Below are 26,509 nucleotides of genomic sequence, written 5' to 3'. Positions count from 1 at the left end.
AGTCCTCCTGTCCTGCAATGTTAGTGCCTGTTGAAACAGAGCAGGAGCAATAGTAAGTGCATTCAGAGAGCACAAGCCAGCCAGCCAGCACTGAAAGTTATTGACTCTGAGGAGAATTTGGGCTTCTGCCACTTCGTGATTTACACTGGTTGGGAGGCTAGACAGAAATGCCATTGCCTCTTTGCAAAGGGATTTTATTAATCCCTGAGGCTCTTCTATTCTCAAGCTTTAGTGTTACAGCTACTGCCCTTCTGGCAAAGCAGTGTCCTGATGTAGCCTGCACAAGTAGGAATGTTAGAAAGATTCTGATCTCTCTCCTCTTTGCAGTATGTTGCTTGGCTTGTGCATCTCAAATGCAACTTCCCAATTTAGCAGTGGGTTTGGCAATTGTAAACTACTAACTTGGCCTGTAGTTAAGACTTCAACAGAGTGTTTTCCTTTCAACTGAGTGCAAGACGTTCACCTGAAAGGATCCAGAGCGTTGAAACCAAGACAAAATATTTCTACACTTTCTTTCAAGTGAAATGCTTCTTCTTTTCTTTCCTTTCTTCTCTAAAATCTGCCTTTCACTCTTGCTCAGAATACAGACAGCTTCACAGTAAGTTTGACAAAGTTTTGCATTCAACCTATCCACTTGTCACCACGCTCCATTTTCTACCATTTTCTACCATTTGTACAAATCCCAGTGGGAGGGGGGAGAAAATCATTTTTTCCTTTCTTGTCTCCTTGTGACAAGTAAGGTATTGGTGTGGTAGTACAGGGTGCAGTGCTGCTTCCCTGCCAGTGGTACCGAATGTCAGAGGAGAAAAAAAAATGTTCAGAATGAGACTCAGCTGGAGTAAATGTGTTGCTGTGCTGACATCCCCTGGCAAGAGTGGCTTTATGTCAGCAGGGGAGCTGGCCTTTGGAGCTCATTCCTTAGCCACTTGGAATCTGCAGTGAATCTTGGCCAGGAAGCTCCTCAGAAAGGAAATTGGGACTTCTAGGCTTTTCCTTACTCCAGGGGGCTCAACTTCACTTCACTCAGCTCTTCTGACCATGATTCCTTTGTTTGTCGATTTGCTGTTTTCTCTGCCGTGTGTTTGGCGACTTTTGAAGAGAGTGTGTGTTGTTCACTAGCGTTCTTGTGTGCTATGTCCTCCTCAGACCACGGTGGCAAACTGCATCTCTGTGAATCATGACTACATCTTCTGTGGCTGCGCTGATGGCACTGTGCGGATTTTTAACCCCCTGAACCTTCACTTCGTCACCACGCTGCCAAAGCCGCATTTCTTGGGAACGGATATCGCAAGTGTGACTGAGGCCAGGTATTGTGGAGAGGGTGAAAGGTAGCAAAGGAGACTTCTGTGGGTTAGAAGTGATCGCCAGACTTTTGACATTTAGAGTGTGCTCTTTCTGTGGATTAAATATCCTATTATTGTCCACAATCTTTCTCCTCCCTCTATCTTGTGCATTTTGTTTTCTTGTTTTCCTCCCTTCATCTGTTATCTTCTGCCTTGACTCTCTTTCCCATCTTCTAAGATAGATAATGTGGTTTTCATAAAGTTCTGTCCCTCAACTTTTTGAGGCTTTGGTTGGAGAAAACCCTTCATGCATTTCTGTTTGCAAATAGTAGAAGTGGGGAAAGGAATCCAAAGGCATGTGTTCACTAGCCATTGTTCTAGTGGATTCCCCTGTCTACAGGAATGCACTATTTTTAATTGTGTTCCAACAGACTTTCTCTAAACTTTTGAAGGAGAAACTTGAGGGAGAAGTGCAAACAGTGTGCTGTATAGCCCTCCTCTGGAGGATCAGTAGAAGGGGATGATAATTCAGTGAGGGAGCTGGGGAAAGAAACTGTTTTCCTCAATTTAGTGTTACTAGTTTTGGTAGTGCTAAGTTAAACAATCGTGTATTCTGACCCTTTAAAAGTACTCTCTGCTGTTCCCATATCTGTCAGTCAAGCATAGATATTCATGTGATTAAGCATGCCTTTGTACAGCTGATTACAATCTTAACAGCATTTTTTATTTCTAAGGAAGCTGGAAAACACAGAACTCCTTATTATCTCCATGCATGCCAGAGCCTCTATGTGGGATGCCAGTCACCCATAATGAGCTGCCCACAACTGTATTAATAACTTGATTTTTTTTAAAATAGGATCTGGACTGTACTCTTCTGTCCCTCAAAACTCTGCACTTGCTGAAGCAGGGTTCGCAGCTGTCTGGTGTACTGCGTGCACTTCGGACCTCATCCCTAGATTGCCATTAGTCTTTTTTAGTTACTTGCTCTCAACACTGGCAGTCTAACTATAATTGCCTACTTCAATGCTGTTAGCAGTGTTGTGGGCTCAGATCAAGAGAATAGCTCCTACTCTACATGTCTAGAGGCAGGACTCAACAGAGGATCCCTGCAGAGGAGATCTTGGGTTCATATCATGTGACCTAGGTCTAACCTGGGAAAATAGGAGTTTCCTTGTTTTTGTGGAGTTCCTCTGTTCTTTAAATTTGCCACAGAGAGCTTGCGGACCATACCCATCTGCAATTGCCCATCGCATGAGCTGCTCCAGGCAGCACCAAGCTGGCCAGTGTGTGCGTGTGTGTGGGGGGGGAAGGCATGTCAGATGGGCATCAGCTGAAGTAAATCATTCCTTTATCTATTGTGCTGGTGTGTTCCTAACTTTCCAATGCTAGCGACTGCTCCTATTCTTCCCCTTGGCTCCATGACAGAGCATTTCCTGTGATTAACTGCAATCAGCATGTAAGATAGGAGCCACCAGAAGATGATCCTCCTTTCCCTTTGTTTTGAGATCACTGTTTGACCTGGATTTTGCCACCTGCTTATGCAGTGGTAAATGATAATGACCTCCAGTGATGGCCAAGTGTCCTCTTTAATCCTTCAGGGAGAGTCAAATGTCTGTCTGTGGTTGGACTCTGGGTTGTACAGCAAGGAGAATGAATTTTACCCTGGGATGTTCAGGCCTCTCATGGGACTTCTTGCTGCAATAATTGTTCAACAGGCAGGTCTTCGCAGCCAGCCTTCTCTTGCTCTGCTTCTGTGGCACAGTGTATTGCTCACCTGGCCATCTCCCTTTGAAGAATCTGAGCTCTCATGCTTGACCTCCTTGCCCTGACTCCAACAGGGCACAAGTTAACTAAGCTGTTGTTCTCTCTTTGCACAGTCGTCTTTTCTCTGGTATGGCTGATGCAAAGTATCCAGACACGATTGCCCTGACCTTTGACCCCACCAACCAGTGGCTTTCCTGCGTCTACAATGACCACAGCCTATATGTGTGGGATGTCAAAGACCCGAAGAAAGTAGGCAAGGTGTACTCCGCTTTGTACCACTCTTCCTGTGTATGGAACATTGAGGTAATGACAGATGGGAATGTTGCCTGCAGATATGAATGTTGGATTATGGGTTATGGTTGTGGAAATCATCTGAAGAACTGTCAAATTTGAATGCAAACACTTACTGCCAAGAGAGAGAAGGAGAGAGAGTCAACTTGAGTTAGTTTCTTTGGTTAGTGTGGTTGTTATGTGGCCTGGGCTGGAGCTGGCAGCAGTTCTTTTGCTGCACAGCAGTGGTCAACCAAATACTGAGATACTGTGTTACTGAAAAAAATATCCCAGTATCAGAAAGGTGAGAGGTGGGAGAAGGGGCAGAACTGGACAAAACTGGGTGCAGTGGCTTCTTGCACAAAATGCCCACGATTTTATTATTGTCCTCAAAGTGTTTGAGGTCTGTGGTGAGCAAGTGTTCCAAAGTCAAAGAAATGAAACACATGATAAGACCTCAACTCCAATCCCTTTTAGCCTGTTTATCAGGGTATCCTTCATTAGCCTGTCAAATGATTGTTGCCATCCAGTCTGTCCAGCTGGCTTTCTTTCAGGATAGAGGGAAGAAAAGGAGCTATAGGAAACTATGTCCTAACAGTGGTCAGAAAAAGGAGAACTGGAAAGAAAGGAGGAAGATGTTGAGGACTCTTCTTAAACATTTTTTTAATTGCATTTCTCCCCTTTTCTCCTGGATTATAAACCCTCAGTAGGGTTTGAAAGTCTCAAACAATAGTGCAAGGTTGTTATTGCATGGTCGCTGAGGTGCTCTCTTTGAACTATTAAACACAAAGGATGCTGGCTTATTGCAGGCTTCTTAAAGGAGTGCCCTATGCTCAGGGAACCTCAGCCGGCATTTGTTTGAAGGAAATATGAAGCTCTTGCTTGCAAGCAGGTTTTCATCAGGAGAGTTCCTGGCTACCTCTGACCTTTGCAAAACAGAGGACAGCTTTCATCTGCTTTTATTTTGAAACTTGCTACTGAGCTAGAATGCCAGGTGCAGGAGTGTCTCATTCAGGGTTTGATTTTACCTGACCTTAGATATATCCAGAGGTGAAGGACAACAATCAGTCGTGCCTGCCCCCTGGTTCCTTCATCACCTGTTCATCTGACAACACCATTCGTCTGTGGAACACTGAGAGCTCCAACATTCATGGCACAGCACTGCACCGCAACATCCTCAGCAACGTAAGAATCCAGGCTTTGATCACTTCCTTGCCCTGGGGAATACTGTCTGTTGTGCACAAGTATTCTTAAGTTAAGCTTCAAACTATTTAGTGTTTATAAATTAACACATACTTCTCTGTAAAGAGTGCAGAAGTCTGGCAAGACATGTGGACCTAAGGAAGGATAAAGGGAGTATTAGGTCTAAAGACAGTGTCTGAAATGGCCTTTGGACTGTTGCTTTTTCCAAAACCAGCCAAGGATTCACCAAGCTCAGACTTTTCCAAAGTGGCTCATGCTATATGCTTCAAGAGGGTGGTTTCTCTTTTTCTCAGTCTCTGTAATGTGTAATCACTTTAAGACTTGTTTGGAAAAGATATACTAAATGAGATAAAGGTTGGATGAGAAGAAATTTAAACTCACTTCATCTGTATAAGAGTGAGGATACTTACACAGTCAATGATTGTTTCTTGATGTTTGCTGATAGCGTCTGCTGTCAGTTGTTTTGGAAGACCTATGGGCATGGCAGCTGTGACCTGCGCTTTCTCAGCAATCTGCTCATGGTGGAAAAAAGCTCCTGCGTTCCTTGCCAGAGAGTTTTTAAAAGGCATAGGCTGTCTTGGATGTTCCCTAAAAGTCTTCTAAATACCTGCCCTGGCTCCTGTTATGTTGTAGTCACTAATCGTAGAGCCTGACTCAGTGCTTGTCTCTGTGAGGTTAGCTTCCAGAATCAAGGGAAATCTCTTGCGAGAATGATTGTGAGACACAGCTGTGCAACTTTCCTCCTATGATATGAAGAGGCTGAGTGCTTGCTCCCAGCCAAAAGATGCCACCAATTGCACAATTACTGCCAGCAAGAGTATACTTTGCCAGGAGTCCAGTTTCTAAGGGGGTTGCTTTGCTTTAATAACTAGTTAATATTTCTGTGTATTGTGTCTGCAGGACTTGATGAAAATCATCTATGTAGATGATAACACTCAGGTACTTCTGGATACTGATTACAACTCGGGCGGGAGTGCAGACAAAGCTGATGCACAAGTGATGGACATGAAGGTGGGGATACGCACTGTGTGTGTGAGCCCCAGTGGGGAGCACCTGGCCTCAGGGGACAGGATAGGTACTCTCAGGTAATCTCACAGAGCTTCTTGGGCAGGGTGAGGGCTGAGTGGATATGAAACTCAAAACTAGATCTTGCTAGTTTCATTAAGCACACTGCAATCTGTTGTGTTCTGCCTTAGGATTTATGAGTTGCAATCTTTGAGGGAAATGCTGAAGGTGGAAGCTCATGACTCTGAGATTCTATGTCTGGAGTACTCCAAACCTGACACAGGTAAATGCAATTGAGCTTCTTTCCTTTTGCATATGTATGTAGTGTTAAACAACTCGGAATGTGCAGGCATCATATGTCACAGCTTTCCAGTGGAGAAATACTCTTGAATTTCAGAGCAGACTTGTAGCATTGTACTCGTAGAGCCAGACTTTGAAATAGACTTCTTTCTCATACTCTTTCGTGGAGTATCATAGGTGGAGACTGAGACTTGTTCTGTCTATTGTTGTGGCATGAAATCCAGAGGCATTTCACTTTGTTCATGCGGTTAGCTGTGGCAGAATGTTTTGCCCCTAAGATTTCTTGGGAAGCTGTCTTAAAATGATGATTGGAAGAGCAAATAATTTTTTTAGTGAAGGTCTCTTTACTGAAAAACCCTCTTTAATTTTTGACAGGGTTAAAGCTGTTAGCCTCAGCCAGTCGGGATAGATTGATCCATGTTTTGGATGCTGGAAAGGACTACAGCCTGCAGCAGACCCTGGATGAACATTCCTCTTCCATCACTGCTGTGAAGTTTGCAGGTAGGAAGTTGTGACCTTCCTCCAAAGCTGGATTTCAGCACTGCTGCTGTTCCACTGTTACTGTAAATTAATTTTAACTGCTTAAACCCTAGGGTGGGCCAGGCTGAAGCTGCCACTGTTTTTTTGTCATCCTCTGTGGTTGCAATCCTAGAAGAAGGTGATATTTGAAGATACTTGCCACCTTTTCTCTTTTGTTTTTACCCTCTCTTTCTCTCTGCCCTCACTCAAATCACTCTCCTGGTTGAAGTTCCCAATATTTCTTCGGAAAACTGTTTTCTGTATTGATTCACTCCCTTTATTTGATATCAGGTGGCTACATCCAGTTCTTATCTCAGTGAGGAGAACAGTGGAGCAGGATCATCTTCAAAAATTGTCTGTTTCAGGATTGACTGATCAGAAGTACATTTGTCACTGCAGACCAGTATTAGACTGTCCATTCTTCCTGATGGAGCATAGTGCTTCCCCAGTGCTCAGAGTTACTACTGGAGGTCAAAGACATTAGTGTGGTATGCTGTACCATTGCCAGGGAGCAGCAAGGACTAGCTGTTCCACATGGGAAGGGAAGCCAGGAACTGAGGGTGACAAGAGAGCAGGTGGCAGAAGCAGTGATCTCACTGTGAGAGGCAGTCCCATAGTACCTGAACAAAGTGGAGCAGATCAGTTCTAGTCACAACAACCAGGCAAATCTGCAGTGATGAGACAGGACCAACGTCAAACCAGGAAGACAAGTGAGCAAGTCAAGGTCAGGATCAGGTTCAGGGATAGTAGCCATGGTCAGCCACAATCAGAGATCACCATGCAAGTCCATAGTGATTAGGCAGGTCTGAGTTCAAATCAGGAGGCTGAGTTCATCCAGAGCAGCTGGGTACATGCTCAGGCACAGTTATGGCTTCAGTGCTGCCACAATACATAGCTCAAGCTGGGCCCAAGAATGAACCTCAGTTTAAGCAGCTCTCAAATGAAAAGCCGGGACCTTGCTGAGGCTTCTTAATTATTTGGAGGAGCCTCTGTTGAGGTTTCTTTCAGCTTTTTCTCAAGGACCTCCAAGGCCAGTCAAGCTCTGACAGCTTTGTCTTATCAGTGAGCTGGCTTGAAAGCAGCCAGCTAAAGTCCTAGGAGGTGGGGGTGTGCCCTGAAGGACCTGGCAGCTAAGACCAGTGTGCTAGTCTGTGGGCTAAATGCTCTAAGTGGGTACAATGACTTATGTGATATTGAATCCACTTTCATTATGTTGACTTTTATCAGGTTTAGCTTTGCTGAAGGAGCAGATTGGTTAGAAGAGTGCTTGGGGAGAAGGAGAGCCTGACCCTTCAGTAAGAAAGTGCATCAAGAAACACATCATTGACTTAGAGGACTGGGAAGCGCCTGTTGTCTATTTTCAGCTCATACTCAGCGTGAAACTGCTTTTCTTTCTGTCACATTGCTAAGAAGTGCTCTAGGACGAAGAGAACAGGAGCATAGTGCTGGGGAAGAAGGAATAATTATATTCCCATCCATTGCATGAGGCCTCTATATTAAGACCTCGTGCACTTTGAATGTTAACAAATGGTGTTCTTGAGAAGGGCTTCTGCTTTGCTGCAGCCTCGTGTGGTAGGAGTCAAGTCTTAGCTAATCAGAACTGGAATAAATCAACAACCATATAGATCTAAACAGCTCCTTCATCTTCATACCTTTGTTCATCTTTTGGCTTCTGTCTCTTTGTTCCAGCTAATGATGGGAAAGTGCGAATGATCAGCTGTGGGGCAGACAAAAGCATCTATTTCCGCACTGCACAGAAGGTAATGTTATTAAAGCTGTTGTATACTTCTTTTAGTCATCTCTACACAAAGGAGCCACTTCAAAGAGCGGTATCAGAGTCTCTCTGAGAGTTTGCTGCTATTTAATTCTCAGTATCTCTATTGTGGCTCAGTGCAAGAGATTGCATTAGGAGAACTTGTTCTGTGAAGCATGTAGCTGCTTTCAGCTGACCTCTCTCATCAGGAGGCAATGCAGAGGACTCTTAGGATATCTGCTCCTCGTTCTCTCTGAGGGCTGTTGTAAGGAGTGATTGGAAGAGTATGGCTGGAGAGAAGAGTTCATTGTGTCTCCAGTCCTGGTTGCTCCCAGCAGGCTTCTTTAGTGGGAAGGGTTAGTTTGTGCTAGCTGCATGAGAAGACTCATCTCTATCTACAAGTTTAAATAATGGGTTAACTCCTTGGCTTTGACACAGTTTTTATCTCAGACAGGGGAAGGAGTTCAGTTTACTCGAACACATCACATTGTTAGAAAGACCACTCTATATGATATGGATGTGGACCCCAGCTGGAAATATGCTGCTATTGGTTGCCAGGACCGTAACATCAGGTTAGTTCACTCGTCTCAAAAATATTGTTGCAGTCACAAATGAATTGGCCAAGGCATTCCCAGCCCTCCATCATTGTTCTTCTAGGTTCTTTGCCACAGCATTTCAGTCTAATCTGCCTCACTTCAAACTCTGAAGAACGAACTCTTCTTTTTCCCTTACTGATGAAAAGCTGTGGATATGCTCGAGTGTCCATGAGACTCTCAAGCTTTTTGCTGGGTTCATCTGTAGAGCAAGGCCTTTGTCCTGGGGACAGAGTTGTACCTGCCTAAGTACAACCCTGAGCTGTGTGACAAGAATTCCTGGCCTGTGGTAATTTTTGCCTTTAAAGGTTTGTCCAGCGAGAGGCTGTGAGTTTCTTTGAAATATCTGGGACTGGAGGAACCTAAAACTGAACCAGGTGTGACCATCTTTTTACAAGTGGTATCATTCTGTGTTCCATTTTTTTATCCATTTTTCCAATCTGTATGCCTACCTGCATCTCCAAAGCAAAGCAGGCTCTGGTCTTGTAGAAGAGTCTCTTGAAGTATGCTGCTGAGAGTTTTGGATGTACGAAAACAGGTGACATTTAACTATCTTGATGTAAATAAAGCGCTCTCAGCTCTGTCCTTTAGGTTGAAGAAGCCACAAGTTATTTTTATTATCAGGGAGGACTTGCTGGAGCTTAGTTAAGTGTCCTTTCTGCTATGTTACTGGTAGGTGTTAGTTGGTGTAACAAGGCTTTCTCTCTCCCATCTGACTTCTCCATCAGTGCTATGGTGCTGGGCTTGTTCTTGGTTATCAGTCTAAGAATCAAACTTAACTTTTAGTTCAGATAATCTACTTGCTATTTTATTGTGCAGTCTTGGGACGCTGCATTACTTCCCAGGTTGGTTGTTAAACTACTTGAATGGTTGGTGGTCATAGTTCATAGACGTTACAGCTTCACTTCCTGGAGCTTGGCCTGGTGCCTGCCCTCTCATGTGCAATGAGGCTTGGTATGAGGAGCAGAAAAGGAAAAAGATTCTGGTGGCAGGAGCCATGGAGCAGTGCATGGGCATAATGAATGATGTTATCTTATGTCTTACTAAGGGTTTTCAACATAAGCAGTGGGAAGCAGAAGAAGCTCTACAAGGGATCCCAAGGTGAAGATGGTACCCTCATCAAAGTAAGCTGTTACAAATTCACTTTCTTCTCCCTTTTCCTTTTCTCAGGTCTTCAGAGTGCAGCTTGGGGCTCAGTTAGATTGCAACAATGTTTGAACTTTTCTTGTCAGTAATTAAGAAGTGGAGTTCAAGTAATCCACTAAATAAATGTGCATTAATTTTTAAGCATATATTTTAAAATGGTTTGTCTCAGACACTGGGCTCTAAAAGCATGAACTTAAATAAAAGAAATATATATATGGCTTTGTATAAAAATAAATTTGGCCAACAGCTGCTCTTAGCTGGGCAATATAAAGCATTTAACTAAAAAAGAAATAAAAATCAAATGCAGAAACTCTTCTTTTTATGTGACCAATAATACTTTTTCCCCTTATCTTGTTGCTGATTCTTTCTACCTCCATCCTTAGAGGCCTGGTATTACCAGCCTCTAAGGATTCCATCAAATGAAGTGAACATTCAGAAAATGTGAAACGAATGAATAAATCATGAAGCAGGTGTATAATTTTCCTCTGTCTTGTGTCTAAAGTGAGGCAAAGGTCCACACTGTGATAGCGAGTAGAACTGCATCAATATTCATCAAGAGATAATCTAGCCCATTTCCATATCACATCTCATGAAAGCCAAGGGTATTTCTCTCAAATGCCTTTGAAAATTAGAAGGCTTCCTTGACACTTTCCTTATAGTTCCTTAAGTGCTTCTGGGAAGCCAAATTGCAGCTAATTCTTTCTTTACTTTCTGCTCCAGAAGAGCTCCTTCTGGGTTTCTTTATTATCTTTCTTGGGATTTATAAGCTGGAGCTGCCTATTGATCAGAGTTGGAAAAAGTTGTGAAACAGTGAAATGTCAAATGAGTTGCCAAAGATGCAAATGAAGCACTCTAAAAGTAGATTAAATTTAATTAGCAACTGCTCAGAAAAGCCCATGTTCTTCAGGCAGTGTTGGAACGCTAGACACACACAGGACTGCTCAAACAGACTCTTTTTGTATTTCCTTGTCACCTGGCTGTTCAGTATATCCTGGCCTTGGGGTAGAACACCCACTTCTACCAATACTGTGCTTCCCCTGATAAACCAGGTGTGTTGAAGCTTAGTGGCTAGGAGTAATGCCAGCATATTGGCATGCAGAAGAGTTGCATTCTTGTCTTTTAAAGGGGAAAGATGAATTAACATGGCCAAAAAGTGTCTCAGCTTACCAAACAAGCTGCTTTTATGTCATACTTGTTTTCACAGATCTTTTTTCTACTTTTTAAAATAAGTATTCAGCTGAGCAGGCCAGCAATACTGTTGATGAGCATAAATAACTGAGTAAAAGGAAGAGAAAAGCAAACCACTGTGGTCAGTGTCACCTCTTCTGTTTCTGTACAGAAAGATAAGTTCTCTTGCTTTGTGTCTATCTAATTGCTCTTTCCCCACAGCTTTTATAAGCCAGGGCAATGAAAATGAAAAATTAGTGCTATATTTTATTGCTCGTAAGCTCAGGTGCTTGATTACATCTTTTAAGACCACAGGTCATGAAATGTTGCTTGGAGCTGGATTTTTGTTTTTTAATATCCTTTATGTTGTTTTTTCATGAGTAGCACAAGCGGAGAATCTTTCTTTTTTTTTAATGTTGCTTTATTTGTTTTTAGGACAATTATGTAACCAAGTGATTATCGTTGTCTCTGGAATTTAAACTTTTGCAGAGTGTTGTTCTGAGATCATACCATACATTACAGTTTAACAATTGGAACCTGAGCAGTGATATGTGAAGCAGAAGATACAGCAGCAAACCAAATATAACAAAAAAAATTATCTAAACATCCTTCAACCTTTAAAGCAAGCACTTTCGGCTCCTTGAAGTTTTATAAAAGACAAAGCAGAATATTTGCTGTGCAGCACTGCTTTAGACCTAACAAGGCATTTGAATCGGGTTTTATAGCTTGATCCAAGATAAAACAATACAGAGATGTGTATATATAAACAGAACATGGGAGCTGTGAACAGTGGAGATTTGACTGTATCATCAGCAAAAATATTTTTCTGCAATGTTGAATTCTTTGTTGGTTTCTGTCCTCCAGGCTGGAGTCTTTTAGTATTTTACTTAATTCTCTCTACTCTGATTTTTGAACCAGAGATAGAAGAAACTGAGTTTCACTGCAAATAAGACCCCAGTACTTAAAAGGAGATAGGAAAGAGGTTTAAGTCTGTCCAGACTGGTGATGGTGCCTTCGTGGTCCTGATGGCATTTAATATAAGGGCCCTTATTCTCTAATAAGGTTGGAGATTAGTTTTAATAGTTTAATCATGTTGGAGGCTTTTTGTTCTGGGATGCTGAATAGCCTGGTACTAATTAGTCTTGTGGGAGCAACTTGCATTGCTGTTGACTATGACTAGCTCTTGCTGTGAAGATGAGCCCGGTTCCCTGCGATGCCCAGCTGCCTCGCTGTGGGATGGTATGGGGGATTGCTTGCAGCCTTCGTCACTCTAGTGATGGATTTGTTCAAGTAGATGGATGAGGTTCTTTAAAGTGGGAAGCCAGACAACCTAAGCACTGCCAAGCAGAGGACTCTGGCATTTTACTTGGATAGACATGTTGAAACAGAAATGAAAGGTATAAACTTTCAATACAAAGTATTTTATAAAAAAACAGATTTATTCTGCCCTCAGGACTGAGGGCCTAGGCAAATTCTGAGTTTTCTTCCTGTGGTGAATCTGCCACTCTTTAACATTCTGGACAATTTTTATGCAGCTTGAAGATGCTTTCTCACCAGATCTTTGTACTTCTCTTATCTCCTGAACAGGTGCAAACTGATCCATCTGGTCTTTATATTGCAACCAGTTGTTCTGACAAGAATCTCTCCATCTTCGATTTCTATTCTGGCGAGTGTGTTGCTACCATGTATGGTCACTCAGGTAGGTTACTCACTCATGTAAACTTCTGGAAATTTGTTTTCTTCCTGGTGGCTATATAGTGTATACGATATACACTATATGTATATCATATGTGTATGTAGTGTATGATAATAGTCAAAGCTTTCTCAAGGTCCCTCCTCGCTCACAAATTTTTAATTATTATGGCTGGTTTCGGCTAGCTTATAGCTCGTTGAAATTTCAATAACTTACTCCATTGCAATTTCAACTCTTTTCTGTTGCATTCCTAGTACATAAATATACACACACATGCCTATGAGGGCACATATACATGTGTGGGTGGGTGTATACACACATATATGGATATACAGATACATATACATACATGTGCGTACATAGTTTGTGTATGTGTACATATGTAAGACATATATGCCTCTTATTTGTTTAAACAGCCTATAAGGTGGTGTCTGTGTGTGTGTGGGGGGGAGGTTGTTGCTGTCTGGGTTTTTTTTGGATATATTAAATTTATTTATGATATATCCTCAGCTCTTACGATGCAGGCACTATTCTGTGTTAAGCAAGAAGAGACTTCAGTTGACACACTCATTTTACCATGCGATATCCTTTTTGTATTAAACCTAGATCCTGTGTTAGATGTGTACGGCAATTAGGGCATACTGACCCAGGAAACTTGTTGACTTTGATCAGAATTTGAACAGCTGATCTGAGCCAAGAAAGGCTATTTGGCTAATGATCTGTGCTACTTATTAGAATAATTCAAGAGTGTTTTTTTTCTTGTTTTGTTTCGCACAGAGATCGTAACTGGGATGAAATTTAGTAATGACTGCAAACATTTGATCTCTGTTTCTGGTGACAGGTAAGAGGGGTTTGCTTATTTGTGATATCAGCTCATTTTATTTCACACTAGACTTGAAGTATCTCCAGGAAGAAAGTAAAACTTTCTTGGAGGGATGTTTTATGAAGTTCAAAGCAACCACAGAACTTTCTGAATCCTAAATGTGAGCTGTTGCCATAGGTTACAGAGCTTTATCATCCTTCCATGAAATGAGAAACCCATGTAAAGTGCATCTCTGGTGGTTTTCAGAGTGTAGGTACAATTTCCTACTGGTATTACTTGGAAGGCAGCTGGAAGGAGACAAATTTGTGGTCTGGCTCCTCACCAGTCCCCAGACCTGGGAGCTGGGCAGTGCAATGCAGCTCATGATGTTCTGAACAGTGGTGCCAAAATTTGGTCTTGCGGTTGCCCCAGTGGGTGGGTTTTCACGAGCAGCTTGCTGCTGCCAAGAAGGACATATCGGTCTCTACTCTTTGCTCTTGTCCATGTCATCATCTTCCCTGCTCTACTAAGCCAGCTGGGGTGCTTGCCAGACCCTCAATAAGCTGATTCAGGTCACTAAATAAGCACTCGGTCACTCTTTCAGTGAAGAAATTCCCCCTCATGTTCAGGCGGAACTTCCTGTGCTTCAGTTTCTGCCCATTGCCTCTTGTCCTGTCACACGGGACAACTGAAAAGAGTTTGTCCCCGTCCCCTTGACACCCTCCCTTCAGGTACTTATACACGTTGATAAGATCCCCCCTCAGTCTTCTCTTCCCAGGCTGAAGAGGCCCAGCTCTCACAGCCATTTCTCATAGGACAGATGCTCCAGCCCTCTGATCATCTTTGCAGCCCTATGCTGGACTCTCTCCAGTAGCTCCATGTCTCTCTTGTCCTGGGGAGCCCAGAAGTGGACACAGTACTCGAGATGAGGCCTCAGCAGGGCTGAGTAGAGGGGCAGGATCCCCTCCCTCCACCTGCTGGCAACAATCTTCCTAATGCAATTAGGATCCTTTTGATTTAGTGCAGTGATCCCTTATTGACTGTTTACAGGAGAGAGTGAGAGAGGGAGAGTTGTTTTCTTCACTAAGAGTGTGGAGGAGGTAGATGAGAAGTGAGGAAGGGATTCACAAAGAGCTTAGCTGTAAGGAGAAGAGAAAGTGTTTTTCAAAGAAGAACAGAGAAAATAGTATTATTTGCACATAGCAGCGTGGGCAAAGAATAAAACTGAGAATAGAAAGAAAATTGAGATGAAGAAAGCACAAGGATTGGGGAAGACCATGTAAGAAAAATACTGCAAGGAAAAAAAGCTGCAGCAAAAGGGGTAGGTGGAAACATACTTGTATACTGCTTTGTGTGGAATGCTAATGTTTTTGTAAGTTTGTACTGCTTGTTGCTTATCTCTAGGTTTGATTACTGTGGGGGTGGGAAAAATGAACAGGCCAGATTTGCTTTTTGAATTGCATTTCCTGCTTTTCAGTATTGTCTCAGCAGCAAATTATAACTGCTGCTATAATCAATAGCGCTGCTGTTTGAGGGGAAGCAGCTGACTGCCCTAGGTTACCATAGCTCCCGGATGCAGTGCCTCAAAACTTTGTCTTCTGGCTGAAAAAACGGGCTGGGGGATGACAGCTTGTTCACTGTGGAGGGGAAGTCTCTGTATGTGTGTGTGACTTCAGTAGGTTGGAGTGACGTTCCTGAGCTTCATCGTGAAGGGACGAGGGCAGACTGTAAGAAAGGAAATTTCTGTTTTTCATTAAAAACTCTACAGACTAAAAAGATTTTTTGTTTGCTTTTGAGTGGGATGAAAACTCAACCTTTTAAAATGTCTTCTCATGAGGGACAAAAAAGATGCCGAACCTGCCACAGGCATTCAGGATCCTGGTGCTTGGAGTATTTGCATCAGGTCTGAGAGGGCAAAATTCATGATCATTCTTCTAAATAGCAGAGCAGTTGAATTCTTGCCAGCTGGCGAGGAAGATGGGAAAGCACCTCAGTGAAAACACCTTGATGAGTTAAGTGTACATTTGGTGACACTGATGGGTCTTGGAGATCCTGATGAAATGCTGCTTGCATTCCAAAGTAGCATGCAGGATTTTATAAATGAGAGCAAAAGCACCACTTTTCTTTGTCTGTATATGTAATTATACCCAGCTAGACAGAGAAGATGCATGAGATGAAAAGAACCAGTTAGCACTGAGGTTAAATTTCAAAGAAAATGTTAGTCATTTTATTTTCTAGCAACTTTAAGATGAAATACAGTATTCTCTAATGTGATGAAGAGTTTCACTTTTTAGCCAGATTTCCAAAGAAAATGAGACCCATGAGATTGCAGTTTCTTTGCAGCTTAATCAGTGTTAGAAGATGCAAAAGACATCTGTAGATAACGATACTCCATTTATGCTGTTGACCACGGAGTGACTTTTGTACGGCATTTCCATCAGCAGCAGGTCAGATAGTGAAATAAAGATGTAGGATCAGACATGAGTCTGTACAAATACTTCTGTAGTCATTCTTGTCCACAGGAAGTCTTTTCCAGCAGGTTGACCTTTTTGTCCTGAGGTTTGTGATGGGGTTGAGTTTCCGTAAAGCCATGCCTGTATGTGTGTCTCCCTGCCACAGATGGAAGGGCTCATTTGCCTCTGCAAAGGGAATTGATAATAACCTCAGCCTTACCTTTCCCTCTTTCAGCTGCATCTTCATATGGCGTCTGAGCTCAGAGATGACCATCAACATGCGGCAACGACTATCTGACATGAAACAGAGAGGGAAACAGGCAGAAAAGTCTCCTACACACAAGACAGCTGGACTTATGAGGTAAGCATAGTGGTCTGAGAGGATCCTGCAGGCTTTATAGAGTTTAATGTGAAAAGTGTGGGCAATGGGATTGAACTGCAAGGTTTCTGTTGTCTTTACTGATAGTGTCGTCCTAAAGTTCTCTTACTCTTCTGTTGGGTTTGCTGTAGTGTTGGTTTTTTTGTTTGTTTTTTTTGGTGTTTGTGTGTGTGTCTGTCCGTCCTTTCTTTGGATGTAGAAGCCTGACTGTGATCTTCCAGACAGACTCGCCCAGTGTTGCTTCACTGGTTGCAATGTGTATGCAATGCCAGTTGTCTCAATTCATTTTAATGATATGATCGGAAACTTTCAATAAGCAGCTTACCTAGCAACGCTATGACTGGTACAGAGCATCTAATTACGGAAGCCTTAATCCTTCATGAATAAAGCTTTTGGATATTGGCTGAAAATGTAAAGGCTATTTTCTGCAGTGTTGGTACTGAAATACACCTGTGACCTATATGCATTTGTCATGCTGTTCATAGTTCTGAAAGAGTCCTAGCTTTTTCATACAGTTGTGCTGTTTCTTTGTTAACTATTCTCAGGACAATTTAAAGGTCACCTAAAAATAATTAATTTCCATGAGAAAAGTTCTTGCCAGTCAAATCATATTATTTTTTGCTCTGTAAACAGTGTATCTAAAAACAAACTACCATAGCCAGCAGACTGAATAGATCTAAATTTATATGGTGACCTTTCTTTAGAAAGTGGTCCTTAAACGTAGGCCCTGTTTTTAAACAGAAAAAGAGTGACAAGAGGATTGTGGGCTGTTGATGTAAAGTATTTGGCTTCTATGCAGTTAGTAATTGGCTGAAGCTATTTTGGCTGTAAGTACTGCAGGAGAGAGATGTCTGCAGTCCTCACCACAGTGATGTGGGATCAAAGTGGAGAAAAAGAATTCAAAGTGCATGCTGTGGTTTTTTTTGTTTGTTTTTTTTTGGGGGGGGGTGTTTTTGTTTTTTGTGGTGTTCTTTTTTTTGGGGGGGGGGGTGTCTGCCTTTTTTTTTTTTTAATGCTATGCCCCACGATTTTTCTCCTCCCAATAACTACAGGTTGAGTTCTGGATATAAAAGTACCAAAGCACTGAAGGACTTAACACACAGGTTGTTAGAGTATCACAAGGACCTTCCCCTCCCTTTGGGAGCAAAGTATGTCAGAACAAGTCTGTCTGCATACTTTTATTTCGGAAAGCCTTGGTCTGCTCGTTCTTGAAACGTCTGTTGTCTAATATGTGCTTTCAGTAATGATGCAGGGAGAACTCAGTATTGAACCATGAAGCCTTTTTTCCTAGCCAAAATTCAGGAGCTGTCAAGCAATGTGCTTTTTATAGCAGACTCTCCATCATTCCAGCAGCTGCAGCCTTGCCTTACTGAGGCTCAGCCTCTGACAGATAATCGCAGTTCTCTTCCGCATTAGGTGAGACTAGTTTCCGTCACACTCTCTTGTTGAAGGGCGGTGTTAGTGCCACACCAGCTCCAGCACTTTAAAGAACTTGTTTGGTAGGCTCTTTGCAAGCCTGGAGTCTTCTTGTCTGGTCAGCTTTGAAAGCAGCCTGTTTTCAGTTTTGATTGACCACTGTGATCACTGGATATCAGCAAAGACTTAGTTCCAGAGCGTTTTGGATTGGGACTGAATATGGAGGAAGAGCCTATTGGACCAGCATTACTGAGGTGGGAGAAGAGAAATTAAGGAACTTGAGTAGGAATGTTCTTTTAGATGCCCTGTACCTGTTCTGCTTGTGTTTCCACAGTCTGTCTGTGTAAGTTGCAGTGGAGAGTTGGGTTGTGCCTTGAGGTGCAAGACTGTTTCAAAAGGACTCACAGTAATATAAGAAAGCTCGTTGCCTGGTGAAGTGCCATTTTTCTACTAATTTTTATCTAGAATAATGTTGCTAGAATTTGCTGAGCGTAGTGCATTCTACTAGTTTCATAATATAGGAGTATCACAAGGTAAATAATCAAAACAATACTGGAGAAACAAAGCAGAGCTGATAAGGCAGTGGGGAGCTGAAGGCTTCCAATTCAGGACAATGCTGTCTCTGTGCAGCTGTGACTGACACAGCAGGGACTGGCCCAGGTAAAGTAACATCTGGAACATGAACACTTAGAAAATGCTGTCCTGGGTCAGAGCAGTGCTCCATGTAGCCCAATGTTCTGTCTGAGACTGTGGCAACAGAAAGTGTTATTTAGTGAGATGCTGTGTGAGCTAAATGGACCTTAGTGGTCCTTCGCCTCATGCTCCTCCCGTGTCCATAATTGTTGTGTTAGGAATGTTAGGAGGTACAGCTCTGCCTGTGCCCTATAACATCTGTTCATGTACCTATTGTCCATTAATTTGTATAATTCCTTTCTGAACTTGCTAATATTCTTTGCCTCTGCAATCTCCTATGGTGACAGGGTCACTACTTTGGTCACTACTGTCTGCGGAAGGAAGCACTTTCTTTTGTTTGTTTTAAACCACTTTCCTGCTAGTTTCATTTGAAAGTCCCTGGTGCTCATATTGTGAGCTTTGCCTTGATGGTTCAGGGTAATTGAGCTGGTGCCCAGATTGCATTGCTGATGCGTGTTTTTTTGTTGTTGTTGTTTTGTTTTGTTTTGGTTTTTTTAGGCATTTACTATTTTCAGAAAAGGAATTGTGGAAAGGCCTTTTAATACAGTTCTGATTTTGGTCCAAGTATGCATTTCTGTTTAGAAAACTTTGTCTCAGATTTTGGAATGAAGATTTTAAATTGATTTCACTGTGAAATGTTTACAAGGATTATAGCCTTGTTTTAGCAGAGTATTTTTTTTAGGTTCCTTTTCGTTACTTGTCTTTGAAGCTCTAGCATAAACAGCATACAATAGAAATATCTAAATCATATTGCCTAAAACTAGCTTATGTGTGCCAAAGAAGTGCTGTACGCCCTTTGATTTGTTTGGAAGGAAGAGCTCCTTATTGGTTCTCAGTGAGGCCATGGTCCAGTCCAGGAAAACTGTGCAGTTTCCAGGGCTCAGAATGGGGCAGGCTTTCGATGCCAGATCAAAACTGGTGCCTGATTCTGTGTTGAGCTGTTGCAGTTTTGCACCAGGAAGATTCTGAAGTCAGCAGCACTGTGATCTTTCTGTGAGGGAAAGCAGGGTAACGTTGTTCTTAAAATCCTTAGGCATTTATGCAGAAAAAAAAGTCTGCCAGTGTGCATCCCTCATTGGATGTTAAATTTTGATAAGTAGGCCCTTAAAGCTGAGAGTTTAAGTAGCACAAGATCAGAGTGGGAATGCTGATAACATACCTCTTTAAGAGGATAGTTGCCATTCCTGACCAAAAAAAAAAAAGGGCAGGGTTTGGGGATAGAAAGCTTAAATTCAGGACCCGCAAAAGAACAGGGTAGCCTATTATCTGGTGCCTTACTGTGCCTTACTATCCAAGGCCATGTGGCAGCTTTTAAGTCTATGTATGTGTCCTAAGACCTTGTAACCAGGGCCCTGCCATTGGCCGTGCGCTCAGAGACGGAGCGAGCTGAAATGCAACCGACTCTGCCTGTTTCCACAGAACAAGACATGTGCATGGGACTAGAATGGGAGAGTTTGAAAAGGAAGAAGAGAAGAGCAAGGACAGTTAAAATGCTTGCTCTGCACTTATCATGCAGGGTTTTGTTTCGTTTTGTTTTCTTCCTCCTTCCCCAGTGTTACCCAGGCGTGTCAATACATGCTATTCTGGAACAGCTACTCTGAAACATCCATTCTGGTGTAATGATGCCTTGCTGGGGTTTGGCTGAATCTGCTCTCAGCAGAAATTCAGCTAAACCTCAAACTCTTATTCCTCCACTTTCAGAATGCTCTCATATGGTGCTTATTTGGAAGCAGCTCCCATGATACAAATGTCATCTTACCTTACTCTCGCTTCCATCTAAACATGAACAAAAATTGAGGAGGAGTGAGATCTGTGAAATGGAGGGGTTTAGAAGAAAAACAAAGTATGTGGAGAAAGGCAAGGAAAGAGGAGAAAGAAGTGAAGTCTAAACTGAGGGACGGACTTGGACAAGTAAAATAAGTAGGACACTGAAGACCTTGAGAACCTAGGTTTCATTTTCTGGAATATCTCAGTTGCAGGTTGGTGGACCTAAGTTACTTTTGAAAAAGCCACTGGGTTATAAAGTCACAGGAGTAAATTCGAAAAGCACATTTGAGTTGTAAAATGGAGGACGTGGAAGGGTGTATGAAGTTTTGCTGGAATAATACAAGATAACCTCACATTTGTACTGAACACATCTGACTGTAATTTGTTTGGCACTTGCTGTGAGATATGAAAGAAGCCAATTCAACTTCCAAAATATGTTTTGCATTCTGTTACTCAGCTCCTTTGAGTATGCTGAAACATGCCTTTTTATTTTTGATTTTATTTTTTTGCTATCCTTGCTAATTTTGCCCCACTTGACAGACAGAGACCATCTTCCTATTTTTAACATAAAGCACACGGATAGCAATCCTCCCTTCTCCATTTACACTGATAACAGTATGTGCAGGAATTTAACAAGTGCATAACCTTGTCTTGCCTCATCATCTAATCAGTAGCAAGGTATCCAACCACTTAGATGTTAAGAATTCTAATACACCAACCCTTCTACCTCAATAAAGCCTATCCCAGCAACTTTGAACGCAAGCAGAAAGACACTGTCAAAGTTGCTGATACAAAGTTAATATTGCCCACCATATATAAACATAAGGTGCCTCATAAAATAGGTGATGGCATAGCCACAAAAGTGCTGTAGATGCTTAAACTTTGATAGTATTCCCCTGCTTAGGCACAAGAGCATGAGGATCACCAGGTGGACATACTAGAAGACCTCAGAAAAGATGAAGAGACTGACAGGCCCAAATACCAAAAGTAGATAAGGATAACCTGCATGAAGCTGTTTCACTGAAGCAATCTACTGACTAAACTATCAGTTTCACTCCTCTTTTTGCGGAACATCTCAAAATTCATAGGAAAGCCCTGGGTAATTATTGCTCAGCTACTCCTAATAAATGCAGATTAAAGTTCTGTCACCGCATGAGAAGAGAACAGATTAAAATACCATAACTGCTACTTGTCATGTTCTAGTACTGCCTGCTCTGTCAGCTGCAGGAGAACTTGGTCTTTGGCCAGGCTGCTCTGTGTTTGGGGGGGTGAGCTATTTTTAGTCTTGTGAATAGTGCTTGGAAGTGAACACCAGCTGCAATATCCTATAAAAGTAACTAACGATGCATTTGGCACTCTAGCTCAAGGCCATGGAATGGGCACTACTCTAATTTATTTGTTAGGAATTTTTCATTTGTTCAATTACGTTTTATTTTTTCAGCTTGTCCAAAGTGGTTTAGTTCATTTGGTTTTGTTGACAGAAGGGCAAAGGAGAAGAGAGGGAAGAGGAAAAGAGAGGGGAAATAATTTGGTGCTGATAAGTGTTCTTAATTGGTATCAGGGAGTTCTGTGCTTGGAGTGCATCTGAGGTCTGTGGGAATGCTTGTCTGATCCACTTTAATCAAAGATCTGTCCAAAGTATGTTTTACATTATTCCTTGGGCCTTAAGGCTGAACAAGACAGTACAGCATTTTGATGGTGTGTGGGCTGTGCATGCAGATTCTGCTTCGTACAACCTTTGATGTGAACCTGTCTCTTACATGATGATGTGCTAAATATCTACTTGATGTCAAGCAGGAAATGTATTTGTGATGTTTTTGATGTGTAAAATAGTTCCAGAGAGGAAATGCTTAAGGGTGGGAAAAATACTTGCTTTCCAAATAGGCTTTACCACCCTGTCCTTTTGAATGGCAGGGTCTGAACTGGAAGGCCAAGTTTCAGTTTCACCTGACTTGCTCTGGCTCCTTTGCTTGTGATCTGGATTCTGTCATCCTTCCATACATACAAGCATGAGATGATTGCTGTGGCAGGCTCTACACACCTTTGTGCAGGTTTTAACTTGCACTGTTTTCTCACAGATGGGCTTTGCTAGGACTGGTAGGGAGAGATAAGGCAGCCTGCTGAATGTCCTGGATGGTGGGATAAGATGGCAAACTGGGTGGTGTAGGGATTGAAATGGTGGGGAGTTCTTGAGACAGACTATAATATTCCTTCCAATTTCTGCCTCCCAGGCATGAATCTATTTCTGCCCTATCATCCATGCCTGCACTCTCATCAGACAGCGACAAGGATGGTGAAGATGAAGGGAATGATGAAGATGAGTTACGTGGGCTGCAGTCTTTCCGTATTCAGTCGAACTGTAACACTGAGAAAGACTCAGGTATAATTGGGAGAGGGACGTGGGCAGAGATGGAGAAAAATGGCATGCGTGTGAAGTGGGGAGAGACGAGAGACACTGGGCTAGGGATAATGAAGTGCTGGCAGAAAGAGAAAGACCAAGGCAGGTGCAGATGGATTGACACCAACAGATAATGTGGTATTGCCCATTCCAACCTTTTACAGAGACACAGGGTTTGGAGTTTCCTAATTCTAAATTCGGATGTTCAATTGCCAAGTTTCTTACTAGTTGCTGTTGACTAGAGAACTTTTGGATTAATGCCCTGGGATTGAGTCTACAGGCTATTAAAAGTCTAAAGAGGAGAAGAGATCTCACCAAGGATTCTACGGATGTCTGATAAAACTTACACTAGAGATTAGTTACTACTGTGATATCTTTTCACCATGGATACTGGAGTGTGTTGGGGTAGGGATTTTCCCCTAAGCCTTTGGTGGTTCACTGCACTGTGGCAAGTGTTTTGTAATGGATCTGGTGAGTCAGTAGAAACATTATATAGAAACAATGTCTTTCCATTAAACATTTGATGCAAGGGTTCCCTAGTTCATGAGAAAGTAAGCATTGGCAGTGGTCTGCCAGTCCAAAAGCTGTAGGAATGCTGCCGTTGAGGAAAGATTGGGTAAGAGATCTTTAAAACACTAACTGCTGGCCAAGGATGCCAACTAGGTATGTATTTTTTCCCTTTTCAGATCCAGACCTTAGCCTCTCAAGAAGCCTTTCCCACTGGGAAATGAGGAGGGTGAGTTGCTAAGCCTTCAAGCTGTATTTCTTGTCATGAGGAAACTGGAAAAGAAATCCCCAGGGAGATTAAAAATGTCATCCTAACTGCTGGGAAGGGTGCAGCTGCAGTAGGAAACCCCTGAGAAGTCCCTATGTGAAGAACGATTTGGGGATGGCAAAGTAGAGTCTAGTTAAGAGACAGTTTCAAGGATGCCAGATGCAGAGGGATCACCACAAAAATATGTACCTGTAGGAAATGTACATAGTCTTTAGACTTGGAGAAGGCTAGCTATGTAGGTTCTTCTAATAAGTCCTTAGTTTCAGTACCTGATAGTATGAGATTTAAGACAGAACTTGAGAAATGCACATCTTGGAACAGGAAGAGGATCCAGGCAGAGATATTAGTTCAGATGAAAAATTGCTTATTATTACTGTTGAGTGGAGTAGAGTCTTGTTTTCTTGATTTATACCCTATTAATATTGTTAGACTTGGATCATGTGCACTTTCCCACCGTTTCACATGCATGCAACGACTAGTTGTATCTTGCCTATGTGGGAGGCTATTAAGTACACATTTGGGATCTTTAGATCAGTATCTTTACATCAAATATTATACTTTCATCCCCTTCATTTCTGACCAGAATGTCATATAGGGCTGAAGCTGATCATATACTTGTATTCGAGTGAGGCATTTGAATGTTCAATCACATAAGAAGCTGCAACAGAAGAGTATCATCTTTGCCTTGATGCCTTTAGGACTAAGGCAGGAATTTTAAGCTGTCTGACAAATACCTTTGAGACTTTTGGGGAGATGGATATATTTATGTTTTGCTATAGGTCCTATGTTTTCTCTTCTGTCTTTGCATCAGGAGAACTCTGTCCCTAAGACTGTCTTTCTTTCAATTTCCTTCAGGCCAAAGAGATAGCGGCGATCCAGCGCTCAGAGGCAGCAGTGAGCAAGATGCCTCGACAGCGTGGGCGCTGGTCCCAGCCAACCAGCAACATAGAGATGACTGTGAAGTCCATGCTTGACTTACGTCAGTTAGAGTCTTTCTCTGTTTCCCGTTCCCCGAGTCGAGACTCCCTGTCCCAAAACAGCAATGGGGATGACAGGGAAGAGCAGGCAGATCTCCTTGTGCACATCAACAAAGTAAGGGCAACACTTCTCTGTGGAAATGAGTATACTCTGAGTGTGTCTATCCTGCCTCTGTTTATTATTACCTACATTTATTACTACCTGACACTATTCTTTGTCTGTACAAAAAGCTCTAAATGCCTCCTGCGCAACCTAGTTCAGCTAATCTCTTGTAGCTAGTGCTCTGCAATGTGTGACTGACTTTTCTGTAGTCTTGTAGCGCAGCCCATATGGGATCAAGACCTCTTCCCCAAAATGGGAAAGACCATGTGTTTTCTCATAGCTATTTGATTACTTATGGCTGCTGCAGGCTGAGAAGCTGAGCTTCAGATATGTGCACCTTATTACCTTTTAGCCCACCCTACTGGGGTACATTTTTTTTGTCTCCAGTAGCAGCTAAATTGTGGCTTATTTGAGGCCCTTAGCTGTGGGCTCTGCTAGATTATTAAGTTTCTTTAAAACCTATTCATGATTTCTGTATCTATGGATCACAGCAACCTATGCATGCTCCTACCTTGGAAGGCTGATACCTGTTTTCCAGTAGCAGTCTGTCCTGGTGCCTAACTTCACCAGGGTTATTTCTGCTTCTTATATCTGCATGATGTAGGAAAGGATTGGTTCTCTGCATGCAATAAGCCAGTAGTTTTCAACTTATGGCCCCCCAGGCTTCCCTGAAGTGTGTGTGGTCAGTCTATAAAAGATAACTAAAGAGCCTGCTGCAATGGGGCTTATATTTGTGATATGGAGACAGAGGTATGGGAAGAGTCTGTGACTTCAGACGCTTTTAGGGAATTGCAAATGGGAAACAACAGAGGAACCTACAGCAGTAGACAGTCTACCTTTGAAGATAATGAAAGAAAGGACTGCTGTTTTCTAATCTCAGAGTTTTGATTGTATCCCATGCAGTAATATTTACCTAGCACATGCTAACTTGAAGGGAAAACACAGGTAATCTCTAGTCTTTTTGTATTTCTGTACTAGGTTGGAGGCTCAATAGCTCCCCAAGACAGCCGGTCTTGCGTGCGACCCCAAGTGATTCGTCTTGTGTCTTGTGAAGAGGGGATTTTCTCTCAGGAACTGGAACCTTCTGAGAGTGAGGAGTGTGTAATCTACCCTGAGCAAGATGAGATCCATCCCACAGACCCTAGCAGGTTAAAAATAAAAATAAGCTCTCTGCTGTGCATGGCTCAGCCGTTTCTCCTTGTTTAGTTTGTGTGCAGCTTGTGTGGTAATTTAGATGAGTTGATTTATTGCCTGACTGATGCTAGGTTTAGTTAAGGGTTTTCTGCCAGCCTGATGCTGAACTAAGAACACACCACTAAAATAATCTTTCCTCATGAGAAAACCATACACATTAGCAACCTTCTCTGGTTTCTTATTGGATAAACAACTTGGGAGCAGCCTTTTTTCTTTTTTCCTTATCTGGGTTGAAATAAGCAAGGGAAAATTTGAAAGCTGGAAAACCTTCTGACGGTGAGGTTTACCTGATTGAAATGACAGGACATTGTTACTCAGGACAATTTCAAAGGTAACTGGAGCAAGAATTTAACAAACGTAGTAGGCAATGACCATGTTCTAGAAAGGTGGTGTGTTGCATGACTTAGAAGGTATTTGAAGGGACATTGGAGAAAGTGAAGAGAGCTTTCTCCTTCCTTTGCTGTTTCTTCTATTTTATATTTACCTCACTTCATTTTCTGTTTTATTCTGTGCTCCATGCTTTTTCCTTCCCTGAATTGTACTACTTCCTTTCCCTTCTAACCTGATTTTAATAGCTGTTTGACTCCCTCTGTCTCCTCCTGCTCTGGTACAAAGAGTGCGCTGATAGCTTTAGATGGGCTTTTATGCAGTAGTGCATACCACAGTTTTGCCATTGAAGCTGCTGGGTGTCTCCCAGTTTCTCTTTGTTTACATTTTTAATTTTATTATGATAACATTTGGACAGAGCAGACCCATGTACTGTTCCAGCACATCAGAAAGGGAGGCCCTCTGGTGACGCTGGATACAGAGTAGGTGTATTTTGAAGAATGTAGAGTTTGCAAGCTGTCAGGAGGAA

The 26,509-nt window shown here is 42.3% G+C and overlaps 1 protein-coding gene across 4 annotated transcripts in view; it reads left to right on the top strand.

Annotated features, from left to right (window-relative positions):
• MAPKBP1 (mitogen-activated protein kinase binding protein 1) overlaps positions 1 to 26,509 on the top strand; it is a 101,075-nt gene that overhangs the window by 59,237 nt on the left and 15,329 nt on the right. For all 4 annotated transcript variants that reach the window (XM_062576033.1, XM_062576034.1, XM_062576031.1 and 1 more), the window contains exons 9-24: positions 1,147 to 1,307; positions 3,161 to 3,350; positions 4,356 to 4,502; positions 5,421 to 5,605; positions 5,717 to 5,808; positions 6,201 to 6,326; positions 8,034 to 8,104; positions 8,548 to 8,669; positions 9,739 to 9,814; positions 12,591 to 12,702; positions 13,474 to 13,537; positions 16,187 to 16,312; positions 22,438 to 22,586; positions 23,291 to 23,340; positions 24,235 to 24,471; positions 25,438 to 25,607. In XM_062576033.1, coding sequence (XP_062432017.1) covers positions 1,147 to 1,307; positions 3,161 to 3,350; positions 4,356 to 4,502; positions 5,421 to 5,605; positions 5,717 to 5,808; positions 6,201 to 6,326; positions 8,034 to 8,104; positions 8,548 to 8,669; positions 9,739 to 9,814; positions 12,591 to 12,702; positions 13,474 to 13,537; positions 16,187 to 16,312; positions 22,438 to 22,586; positions 23,291 to 23,340; positions 24,235 to 24,471; positions 25,438 to 25,607 — 2,078 coding nt within the window. The remainder of the gene's footprint in view (positions 1 to 1,146; positions 1,308 to 3,160; positions 3,351 to 4,355; positions 4,503 to 5,420; positions 5,606 to 5,716; positions 5,809 to 6,200; positions 6,327 to 8,033; positions 8,105 to 8,547; positions 8,670 to 9,738; positions 9,815 to 12,590; positions 12,703 to 13,473; positions 13,538 to 16,186; positions 16,313 to 22,437; positions 22,587 to 23,290; positions 23,341 to 24,234; positions 24,472 to 25,437; positions 25,608 to 26,509) is intronic.

This window comes from Rhea pennata, chromosome 5, assembly GCF_028389875.1.
Source record: "Rhea pennata isolate bPtePen1 chromosome 5, bPtePen1.pri, whole genome shotgun sequence".
NCBI classification, from domain to species: domain Eukaryota; kingdom Metazoa; phylum Chordata; class Aves; order Rheiformes; family Rheidae; genus Rhea; species Rhea pennata.
This window is presented reverse-complemented; position numbering and strand designations above follow the sequence as displayed.